Genomic DNA, 12,568 nt, shown 5'->3' on the forward strand with positions numbered 1-12,568 from the left:
GGTCCTGGGACGGCGTCCTGACAGAGCGCCAGTAAGCCGGCCTCCTAATGAAGCGTCCTGTAGCCAACAAGAGTTCTGCCCGCGGCTAATAAAGAGCCAAACTACTGTTTCAAATACTTCTTTTTCATATTGCATATTGTTAAAAGTGTTCATTACTGTTAAAGTCTTCTGTCGGCACTAAAATCATCTCTCTGATTTCTGTAAACTGTGCAGAGCAACAAACATCTGGGCAACAAACAGGAAATACACATTTAAATACGTCGTTTCAGCCTGATGCACCGTCAGCTTGTTTCAGGCTCTAATTTCTCTAATTTTGCTCGTTGTGTATAAATTTGTTTTAACCCATTTTTAAGCACTTTTTAAAATTCATAATAAAAAGGGCATCCAATTTGTATTAAGTTGTTTTTTTCCAGTTTTAATAATAAAAATTTACAATATTTGAATGTACTGAAGCTCTAGAAGCTTTAGAAGTTATTTGTAGTCAGTTCTTGCATGTTAAAGAGCAGAAACCTACTTTATTATTTACAAATGAAGTTTCCTTCAACCCCCCGGCTGTATTTAACCGTCTGCGCGGCGTTTCCCCTTCACTGCGGCAGACTCGTCGCTCTGTTAAACGAGACGAAGGCACGTTTCCCCAAACTGTAAATGTGCTCACGCTGCGGCACTGGATCTATTCAGCACGTTTGTTTTGACACCTCGACTTCTGTAAGAGTCCTCTGCAGTGCAGCAATCAGCCTGAAGGGGGCGCCGTGGGCTAATTTGACTTTATTATTAGGAGCCTCAACTTTAACTGAGCTTTTTTTTTTATTTGGGGGGAAAACTGAGGATTGTTTTTGTCGTGTGGGTGCAATACTTCACGATGTGATGAGAGTAAATGTAAAAAATGTGATATTTAAATGAATCTTATTTAAATACGTTGTAACTAAGAGAGTCACGCTGTGGGTTTGGACCATGTGAAACCTCCCCGTGTTGTCTGTATTTTATCCTGTGAGCAGTAAAGCTGGTTTACAGTTTTGTCAGGTTGTAGTGACTTTAATGAGTCCGTAAGTCTCAGACGTGACGGTTTACATCTGAGTTTTAGAGGGCGGACGAGCTGAAATGCCGAATCATAAAAACTAAAAATTAAGCGACTGCATCAGGAAATATGAGTTTGTGGTTTTCACTCCTTCCTTTAAAAAGCGTCGGTCCAATTACAGTCCTCACTAAAGCGTCCCTGTAAACCACCATCAAGACAGAGCGTCCTCCCCAAGTGTCCCAGTTCACTGTCCCAGTGCACCAGTGTCCTCACAAGCAGCCAAACTAATAAATCAAATGCTGGAATGACTCTACATTTCTCTCTTCAACATTGCTTAATGTTAATGATCTTAATTTCACTTCACTTCTTACATTTATACCATTTAAACAAGATTTCTTTATAGATTTTATTCACAGTAATAGCAAGACGAGCGGTAACTGTAGAAGCTATGCTAGTTAACACAAGTGCAGTAAACAGTCCAGGTGCGTTTCCTAAAAACACACAAAATATATATAACTATACACACACGGAGACGGAGAGAGAGGATCAGAGAGGATCATGGGTAGACGAGTGTGTTAAAGGCGAAGAAAGAGAACAGTTAGTGCTCACTGACGGCGTTAAAGCAGCACATACAACAACACGCCTCGACCACCAGCCCTGCTGCTGCTTCCATTGATCCACCCGAGAACTGATGAACCAGGATCTTAAAGTTACGCTGCAAAAAACAAAAACCTGCTGCTTGAATCAAATCATCTGCTGTGAAGCCTTAAAGGCGTCCATGAGATTCCTTCTGTAGCTCATAAACGACGTGAAATACACGAATCTGCATTAAGAGACAGACTGACATGATTATATAACTAAATTATAAAAGTATATAACATGTACACACACTTCCATAAAAATCACCGTCTTAGTTATTTTATCCCAACAGCTTTTTTTTCCTAAATAAGAAAATTCTTATTTCTTTAAAACGTTGAGTTGCAAAGAAACGCAACACAGAAAAATCTGATTTAAAGATTAAACGACTTGTTTGGATGGAGGCTTTCTGCAGTGTAGCAATCAATACTAACCCTGCTTGCTGCTAGAAGACACTTAAACTCAATCCCCATCAGGCCTCCGCCCTCACTGGCCCGGCCGTCGTCAGGGCGACCTCAGCAGCCAATCAATCGAACCCCTTTCAGCTCCGATATACAAAAATCCAATCGGTGCTCTAAATGTTAATTGATCTGAGCTTTGGGACTAAAGCACAACAGCATCTTTAACTGCTGCATTTCTGCATCGTCTTCCCCGTAAGTTCAGCTGCGTCTTTTACGGTTTTATATTCGGACCTGATCAGCCAGCTGGCGTGACATTTTACCGAGCGAAGGTCGTAAAGAAACAACGCCGACCTCTTGAACCCTGATCTCCCCCTCGACATTAAAATAAGTTAATCAGCAGTGAAGAGAATTCGTCCCATAACTGTCTAAATACGCTTCCTGACGCCAAAAACTTCAGCGGCTTCAGTGCAAAAGTGTCTCTGGCAGATTTCAAAAAGACGACAATGGCGAGTAATGACTCCGAGCGAAGAGTTGTCTTTAATAATTCGGCGATTTTTACACACGAGGATCGAGGCCTTCCTCAGGTTAGCTAAGGCCACGTTCAACACGACGTCATCCAGCAAAACACTGCGGCGGCCAACCACACATGTTAGAGCGCACAACCCCACCAACGAAGCTGTCTCCGGTCGAAACGCACGCTAAGTCCACGCGCTTCCTCAAGGTAACACCGGACACGAGACGCCAGCAGCGTGTGAAGGGCCTGCAGCCTCAGATATCGCGCTTTAATTAAATTCCCAACTCTCAACCATCTGTACCGTACGCCGTAACCTCCTGACGCACAGCTACACGTCTACAAAGCCGTCTTCCTGTGACCCGACGCCACGCTGACCCACGTTAGACGAGTAACGGACACCAAGCGAACTGCTTCACAAGACAAACGCAGCCACGTCCGAATGCGACCCTGGTCACCAACTTCACGCTGATGAGTCAGGAACGAGATGCAGGTCGCCTCCGGCCGACCAGCACGGCCTCCACAACTTCCTCTCGTTACTCGCCGAGCTTCAGCTCGCTTTCTAAAAGACATTTAACTTGTTTAAGACGCTCACGAAGGGTTTTCTTTCCCAGTGTCCCCCAGTTCAGACAGCGCTGTGTGTTTTCATGTGTGTGTTTTCATGTGTGTGTTTTCATGTGTGTGTTGTGTGTGTTTGTGTGTTTTCGTGTGTGTGTTTTCATGTGTGTGTGTGTGTGTGTGTGTGTGTTTTCGTGTGTGTGTGTGTTTTCGTGTGTGTGTTGTGCGTGTGTGTGTTTTCGTGTGTGTTGTGCGTGTGTGTTTTTCTCGTGTGTGTTGTGCGTGTGTGTGTTTTCGTGTGTGTGTGCGTGTGTGTTTTTCGTGTGTGTTGTGCGTGTGTGTGTTTTCGTGTGTGTTGTGCGTGTGTGTGTTTTCGTGTGTGTTGTGCGTGTGTGTGTTTTCGTGTGTGTTGTGTGTGTGTGTGTTTCGTGTGTGTTGCGTGTGTGTGTGTTTTCGTGTGTGTTGTGCGTGTGTGTTTTCGTGTGTGTTTGTGCGTGTGTGTGTTTTACAGTGTGTGTGTGTTGTGCGTGTGTGTTTTAGTGTGTGTGTTGTGCGTGTGTGTGTTTTCGTGTGTGTTGTGCGTGTGTGTGTTTCGTGTGTGTGTTGTGTGTGTGTGTTTTCGTGTGTGTGTAGTGTGTGTGTGTGTTTTCGTGTGTGTGTGTGTGTGTGTGTTTTCGTGTGTGTGTGTTCATGTGTGTGTTTTCATGTGTGTGTGTGTGTGTGTTTTCGTGTGTGTGTTTTCATGTGTGTGTTTTCATGTGTGTGTGTGTGTGTGTGTGTGTGTGTGTGTGTGTGTGTGTGTGTGTGTGTGTGTAAATCTGGCCTGGCATTTAGAGGCTGATGAAAAGGTTGATACCGCCACGCCGCTCCGCTCTGACTGAATCGTGTCGAGCGGCGTCGACGCTCGGGGCGGCGCCCCCTCCACCACCCTCCACCCTCCACCCTCTGCCCTCCACCCGTCCAGGCATCTGTTTCCACGCCGGCTCTGCTTCTCGGCTGCAGCCAGCGTTTCATAATTGCTTTTCCCGCCACATCCCCTCCACTCTGCAACATGCGACGATAATATCAGCAAACTCTCGGAGATTGTGCCATTTAGCTTGAGATTTAAATGCGCGGGGAGGGGGCCGCGCCGTTCCTCTTTACATCACACTGCGTCCCGGTTTATTTCCGTAAACGCTCCTCAGCCATTCGGAGGCCTATTATCGCCGCTTGTTGCAGCGACTGATGATCTTAGCAGGTAAGCAGCTCCTATTAGAGGAAGCTTCATTTAGTGCAGTGTTACACTCCAACTGCCCCCCCAAACACCACCACCACACCGTCACCCCTCGCCCCACGTCCCCCTTCCTCCCCCTTTCCCCCGGCCCATAATGGATGATCGCAGCGCTCGGCTTGCATGCAGGAAAGGTTTAATTAAATCATAGTCCAATCATAATCCATGTTGTTAATTAAACTGGATAATTTATAAGTACAAAAGAGGATATTTATTAGCTGCTCTGCGGTGGTGGCAGCGCTGTAACGTGCACGCTCCCCGTGCACGGACACTTACACTTACACCCCCTGCCCCCTCCCCTGCCTTACAACCTTTTACTATTGATGCCCCCGCATGATTGATAATGAGACAGAGACTGCTGTACTATTTGTCTAATGGCCGTGCAATTAAATTCCCTTGTAAATGACCCATGCCTCATTTCATCCTAATCTATGGAATTTTGATTGAATTTGTCAGCCTTAATTGAAAAATACTGCTATTTAATGTCTGCATTGCAGTTGCAGATCAGGCCGCCTTTAATGAGATCGTGTCCCAGTGACCCTGAGGAAGAGGAGGGGGGGTCCATGCGTGCCCTTGACTCACCCAGGAGGGGAGGTGGGTCCACTGGGAGATCCACTCAGGGTCAGGGGTCACCTGCGTCCTCTCTGGCTACATATGATGATGTGTTACGACGCCGGTGGCATCGACGAGGTTTGTATTAATTGATGAGGAAGCCATTACAGGATTCATTAAAACGGAGTTTGATGCCGGCGCCGGAGCAAATATTGTGATTTAAAGCTCTGCTGTGCAGTTTTGGAGGAGATGAATCGCGGGATAATCGCCCGCAAACGCCGACGACTTCAAACCTCATCACCAGCCACAGAAACACGAGCCGTGGAGGAGAAGCAGCAGGCCGCCGAATCCGTCAAAAAGGCCTGTAAAAATCAGTTTTAGGGGTTTCTCTGCAGCTGCATTTATCAGAAGTCACTGCAGGTATTAATGTGCGCTACAGCGAGGTGAGGGCTTTAACTCTCAGCTTGTCTGTCAGCAATAAATCTTAAAAACGTGACAAATTTCCATGAAGTCTGGTGGATCTGAGGAGGAATTACGCTGAGACTTTTGTTTAAAATGGGACTTTTAGGTGATGTGTGTTGGAGGCGTTTAGACCAGATGTCTCTGAACCACAGCTGGATCAAACCACTAGGGGGCCCTTAGTGAAAAATGACCCTCTGTGTGTGTTAATTTGCTAAACACACATTTGTTTAATTATAGGCACCATCTAGATTTTGACACAGGGTCCCTGTACACAGCACGAGACCATTTTATTGTGCTTTAGTGGTGCACTTCTCCAGATAAATGTACAGCATTACAAACCAACTGACGTACAATGAATAGGGGGGTCTTCGTGGCCCCTAAGAGACCGGGGCCCCCGTCCTGCTGTTAAATCTCCATCCTCTGAGTAGGAGCTCACTGACTCTAATCGATTAATAAATAAAGTTACTTTAATAACCGAGTTAAAGGGAACAATGTGGAGTTTTCTGCGAACAAAAGTTAGAAAACATCTGCAGACATCCAGCTGTTTTCTTCTTCTCCTCACATGAAAACGTGGCTTCACAGCACAACTAGTGGTCAAAAGCTCCGCAGGGTGCCTTTAAATTCACACATTCACTCCACTCACTTCATAGCAGTTTGTCCGTCAAGGACATTTTCACTCCTGCATAAGACTAAGATGTTGTTATGTAACAAACTACAGTTAGAGACCTCCAGGTGACCGCCTCACCTTGCTGCAGCGATGTACAGGTGTACTTCAGGACATCGTGACATCACTAAGAGGCTTGATTCCAGATGTTCGGGGAGCTTTTCAGAATAAAATCAGGTTAAAAAAAATAAATAAATAAATAAAAATGAAAGTATTCTGGGTTTGTATAATCGCTCATTTCAGACACAAGTTTGTGTTTGTGGCTGTGTTGGAGGATCTAACGTCACTGAACACACACACACACACACACACACACAGGAGCTGAGGCGGGTTCATACAGCGATTATTTACTGAATATATACAGCTTATTATTTACGATGATGTGTTTTCACATTCTTAAATGGCCTGTGGTCCCAATTTGTGTAATTGGCATTCATCCAGGAGAGCAAAAGGCGAGCCGTCACATCATCCCAGACAGCCAATCAGGGGCCAGAGCGCTGCCACGGGGCGGAGCTCGCGCGGAGAAGGCAGCGCAATTAAACAGAGGGGAGCGCAATTTAAATCCAAAACATCTCAGGACGCGCGCTGAGCGGCGGGACACACACACACACACTCTAGTCTCAGCGGGTGAGTGACGGAGAAGTGTCCGGGGCTGTGATATCGGCGTCCGGTCAAGTTGAAGTGGAGCGTCGCAGGAAAGCAGGTCTCCAAAGTGCGCACGGCGCGTCAGCGGAGCCGCGGAACGACGCGCACCGGAGCTCTGTGGCGTTTATGGGGGTTTTTTTTTGTGGCGAAACTAAAAAAAAAGGAAGAAGAAGACGTGTCGAGTTTTTCTGATCATTTTATCCTCGTGACTTTCTTTCCTGCGTCGCAGCGATGGGATGGTTCTGTTTAATCGGATTATCGCTGCTCTAAACTCCGAGAGGCGGTGACAGCCGCGGCTCCACCGGGGGACTGCCGTCCCTCCGCAGCCGCCCGCAGCGCTTCTTCTCCGGTCTCCTCCGAGCTGCAGCGGTCGTTCATATGAGCGCAGCGTTCAGCCCGTCCTTCATGGTGATGCAGCGGCCACTCGGAAGCACCACCGCCTTCAGCATCGACTCTCTGATCGGGGGGCCCCCGCAGCCCAGCCCGGGACACTTCGTCTACACTGGCTACCCGATGTTCATGCCGTACCGGTCGGTGGTGCTCCAACCGCCGCCCCCGCCGCCCCCGGCCCTGCAGCAGGCTCTCCCCACCGGCCACCACCCGCACCCGCAGATCCCCAGCCTGCAGGGCGGCTTCTGCTCCAGCCTGGCGCAGGGCCTGACGCAGGGCATGGCGCTCACCTCCACGCTCATGGCGTCGCTGCCCGGCGGCTTCTCCCCGTCCCAGCAGCACCAGGAGGCGGCCAGGAAGTTCGGCTCGCAGGCGCTGCACGCGGTCTTCGACAAAACTCAGGAGCTGCGGCTGGACGCGGAGGACGGGAAGGGCTTCCTGCAGGGGAAAGAGTCCGCGGCGCTGCAGGCTTTCCACGACACGGACACGGCGGTGCAAACATCCACAGGTAGGCGGGTCGCTCGTCTCGTTTACCCCGAAACAGGGCTCAAAGTCCGGGGCCAGTACGGCACGTTTAGACGGGATCAGCTGGAGCCGCAAACCCTAAAAGTCTCATGTTTGGTCTAAAATATAAGAAACTTTGGCCGCTGAAGCTTCATTAATGTCTGAGGAACATTTTTTAATTTTCAAAATATTATTGTTTTTATTAAAGAAGCAGAAGAAAAACGAAAAGAAGCTGATCTGAACAGGAAACACGTGCATCTTATTGGCACGTTCTGTGTACTTGTTAAATAAAGTTTGAAGATTTGAAGGCTAAATAATTACTTTCCAGGTGGGATCGTGTTTTTCACGACAATAAAACGTCCAAATTCTTTAAAAAAACAAAACAAACACATTTTTATTCACTTTTAAAACGCGGACTTGAGACCAAAAACAAGAAATTAAAACATTTAAATAAAATGTCACAGCTCACATGCACTTACATATTTCTGTCTTTGCCCTGTCTAATAATAATAATAATAATAATAATAATAATAATGTTATAATTAAATGTGACTGATGCAGAAACTGGGTCTGAGGCCTCAGCGGCTCCATCATCATCATCATCATCATCATCATCTCAACATGTTGCTTCTCAGATTCTTGGACAATAAAGACTCTTACTTCCGGAGTCCAAGTGAATCTGACAACTTCTTCACTTGGATGATTTTGATCTCTAATATTTTGGGGTTTTTTTTTTTTTTTTTTTTTTTTTTTTTTTAATTGGAGAAAAATCTTAATTTGTGAAACAGAAACAGCTGAGAGTTTGCAGAAACTCAGTGACGCGTCGCTGCATTTCAGGTTTCACCGGCTCCTGATGTGAAACAGAAACACTTGTTTCCGCTTCTTTTCGGGTGTTTCGGCTGCAGCTCCGTTTCACGCGCGGACAGACCGTCGGAGCCGCGCGGAGACGCTCCGTGCGTAATTACGCGTGAAAAATAAAAATCCCTGCAGAGCGCGTGTTTTCCGCTGTGATCCAAACACTGATCTGATGATTGATATTGACACGGGACAGGACGACCCCCTTTAATCCAGTCCCACAGATGTCAGGCAGCTCGAGCTCCAATTTACAAACATTTCCTGTCAAAATAAAACGATTTCCTTTCTGCGTCACTTTAATACGCTGATTTAAAAATAATTCTCCTCTTCTCATAATTAACTACATTTTAAGTGTTTGTGGAATGTGTCGTCTCCATCCCGCGGAGCCTTTTCTTTGGTCGTAAATCAGACTTTAAAAAAGGAGTCACGTTTCTTTAACCTCTGCAAATCAAATTAAAGATATTCGTGACAGAAAGGATTGGATTTCTAAAGCAGAATCAAATCTTTAGGATTTAAAAAAAATGTTAAAATCAGTTTTCAGTTTCTGTTTCTGGAAGGTTTTGTGTTTAACTGCTAATAAAGTTTCTGCTCCTCTTCCTCGCAGTCAGAGCACACAGTAAAGAAGACTCGAAGGAGGACGAGTGCGGCCGGAAGGATGAGAGTTTCTCCATGGACAGTGACTTGGACTACAGCTCTGACGACAACCTCACCTCCATGTGCCACAAGGAGGACGGGGACGGCGGCGGAGGCTTGGAGGACGGCCCGCACATGCACGGCTCCGGCGGCGGCGGCGGCTCCGGGGCGGGCGGCGGCGGGGGGAGCGGCGGCGGCGGCGGCAAGAACCGGCGGCGGCGGACGGCGTTCACCAGCGAGCAGCTGCTGGAGCTGGAGAAAGAGTTCCACTGCAAGAAGTACCTGTCGCTAACCGAGCGCTCCCAGATTGCGCATGCGCTGAAGCTGAGCGAGGTGCAGGTGAAGATCTGGTTCCAGAACCGGCGCGCCAAGTGGAAACGGGTCAAAGCCGGGAACGTCAACAACAAATCCGGGGAGCCGTCCCGGAACCCCAAAATAGTCGTTCCCATCCCGGTGCACGTGAGCCGCTTCGCAATAAGGAGTCAGCACCAGCAGATGGAGCAGGCCAGACCGTAGAAGAAGAGGAGAGTCCGGAGCCGCCTGTCATGTGACTGAATCCCGTGTTGCTTTTTCTGTCCAGTTCTTTATTTCCACAAGTTTCAGGTTTTTCACTTTCATTTAAAACAATAATCTAACTGAAGATGAAATAAATTCAATCTGTGGTTTATTTTACTTCCTTCGCTTTGGCGTGAAATCAGATTTTAAGGAGACACGTGGCGCCGGGTGACGTATTAAAGTTTATCATCAAATGAAGCTGAGAGTCTTACAGACCCGGTTACAAAAACACGATCAGATGCGTTCAAATCTAACAGGAAAGAGCAGAACTGAGAAATCATCTCAGTGAAATCCGATTTTTTAAAAAGTTAATAATAAACAGTAATTGATGGTCATGTTATTGCAGTGCACTTAAAAAAACAGGGTCTAAAAAAAATAGATTTTAAGAAAAAAGAAATAAATTCCTTTATAGTTGTATTTGTTTTAGGGGTTTCAGACTTAAAGTCAATTTGTTTTTAATTCGGAAAAAAGATAAAACATCTCATGAATCTAAAAAACAAAATAAATCAGCAGATTGCTTTTTAAAGATGGACGTTTCTGAAAGGTCACGTTAACAAATCTTTTAATCCCATGTTTGAGTCTGACAGTGTAATTGTGAGGAAACTGTGGAAGTGCGTTTAGAAAAATTCCACTTTTTCCCAACGGAGTTTGGTTTTAATCACTGAAAATGACGTTTGAATTCCAGAAACCCATTGAAATGAAACAGATTCGTTTTGTCAGATGATTTTCAGGCTTCATCGTTTTCTTCTTTACAGGAAATTTAAAAAAACAAAACATACATTTCAAGCCTCAACACGAGACTCAGTGACTGCTTCAGCTGGACATTTCTCTGCAGGAGGAACCGCAGTATTCAAATCTAATCTTTTTGGAGCGACACCAAAAACTGTGCGTAAAGACGCGGAGCGGTGACGCGCCGCTGAGGAGGAGGAGGAGGAGGAGGATGAAGAGACAGACTGGCAGGTTGCTTCGGCGACACGTTGACCAACTCCTCCCCCACATGTAAACACACACCCGGGACCAAACTGAGGACATGAAGTGTAGATGTCACCACGAACGGACGGCGCGTTGTTTTAAAACACTGTTCTTGATTTCCAAACATTTGGGTTTTTCTGAACTTCCTGTCTGTGCTACTGAAGATTTTAAAACCTCTTCCCTCTCTTTGCTTCATTTCATCTTATTATTTTTTTATTTTATTTTATTTTTCTTCTTTTGGACAAAATGACGCTGCTAATTTATTTATATAAAAAGTGTGCAAAAGTAACTAACATTCCCTGAAGTATGGAGTAAAAACAAAAAACAAACAAAAAAAAAAAAAGATGTGAATTAAAAGACGAAACGTGACCAGATGTTAACAGCTGCACTGTCTCCATTCATGTTCTGGATTTACGACAATATTCAAATATTTGGATCTTTAAAAAGCTTTTTAGATTATGTTTTAAAAACACAAACACTTATATTTTATTAATATGAGTGACGACAGTTTCACCACAATTGTCCAGATGTTGATTTGAAATAAAAATAAGAGTCCAGATTTGTTTTATTTTGAAGGCCCGATACTTTTAAAAAAAGGCCCCAAATCCTCAAATCTGATCTGAGGAATGAAGGAAAAGATGTTTCACAAAACATAAACCGAATCAGAGCTTTAAGATGTGAAACTGAAACTATTTATCTGGTTTAATTTGTGGAAAATGTCTTTTTTTTTAAGCAAAAAATAAGCTGAAATCTGATTATATTTCCTTGTTTGTCTGCGTCACAGTGATCACAGCCGGAAGGTCAAAGGTCAGGTGACAGGGGTGGATGACCAATCACGTCCTGGCGCTTTTGTGGTGTCAGGTGTTTGTCAATAAAGTTTAAAAACATTTTTTTAAAAAAGAGTTTAAATAGTTTATGTGTAAAAAAAATTCACCGCAGAGATTTGAGGTTTAAAGGTTTTGGTGACAAACCGGCTTCAACCCGAAATTACATTATTTTATCAGGTAAACTGACTAAATAATTAACTCAATTTAGCATCTATTAGTCCACAGAATTACCTAAAAAACACCATTAAATGAAAATAACATGTAAAAAACAAGATAAATACCGTGAGTGTCCGGCTGCAGGTGTAACAGCTAACAGAAATCTACCTGGGCGTCCTGACGTCAGCCCATCAGCAACACCTGGGAGACGTGGAAAGAAACTGTCTCATCTTCTGAGCTGCGACAAGTTCAGTAATCCACAATCATCCTTAAATAAACTTTAAAAATGTACCTGAAGCGTCACACACATCCACCGGAAGTTAAACTAACCAATTAAGCACCTACCTGAGCGCAGATTTTCTTCTCTTATGGACCGAAATCAGCTTTTTCACTCATTAAAGTCACGTTAACGACGCACGTGTTGCCTCAAAATTAAACTTTTAAGGCGTTAATGAGGTTTAAAGTTGAGGAATTTCGTTTCCGCAGCCACAAAACTTAAAAACACGTAAGCTAGCTCGTTTGTTTTGTCTGCTAGCAGAAGCAGGTCTGGATTTGAACGCCTTGGACGCACCTGTACGTAATGACGCACGTACGCACGCAGGCACGTTCAGGCAGATTTTCGGAAAACCTCCCAGAATCAAGTTTAACCTCATTTTTAGGCTCAAATAAAAACATTTAAAAAGCAAAATAAAAATCTGGACAGATAAAATCGATTAGTTGACTGGCAGAAAATTAATGAGCAACTATTTTGATAATCGATTATTCGTAAAAAAGTAATTTATAAAGCAAAAACAGTTGCTTTTATTTGTTTTATATCATTTTAAACTAAATTTGTTGCTGTTGGTTCGACAAAAGACATTTAAAGATGTAACCTTGGACTCTCAGAACCTGTTAAGGGGATCTTTCTCTATTTTCTGACTCTTTTGTATTAAACAATTAATCAATTTATTGGAAAAACAATC

General features: G+C 44.8%; 1 protein-coding gene across 1 annotated transcript; it reads left to right on the forward strand.

The window, feature by feature from the left end:
• Window positions 1-6,433: 6,433 nt before the first annotated feature.
• On the forward strand, window positions 6,434-11,003 carry gbx2 (gastrulation brain homeobox 2). Its single transcript, XM_044187613.1, has 2 exons — window positions 6,434-7,612; window positions 9,068-11,003. The coding sequence occupies exons 1-2, from the start codon at window positions 7,093-7,095 to the stop codon at window positions 9,610-9,612; spliced, it is 1,065 nt and encodes a 354-aa protein (XP_044043548.1). The 5' UTR covers window positions 6,434-7,092; the 3' UTR covers window positions 9,613-11,003.
• The last annotated feature ends 1,565 nt before the right edge of the window (window positions 11,004-12,568 follow it).

This window comes from Siniperca chuatsi, linkage group LG24 (genome assembly GCF_020085105.1).
Source record: "Siniperca chuatsi isolate FFG_IHB_CAS linkage group LG24, ASM2008510v1, whole genome shotgun sequence".
NCBI lineage: Eukaryota > Metazoa > Chordata > Actinopteri > Centrarchiformes > Sinipercidae > Siniperca > Siniperca chuatsi.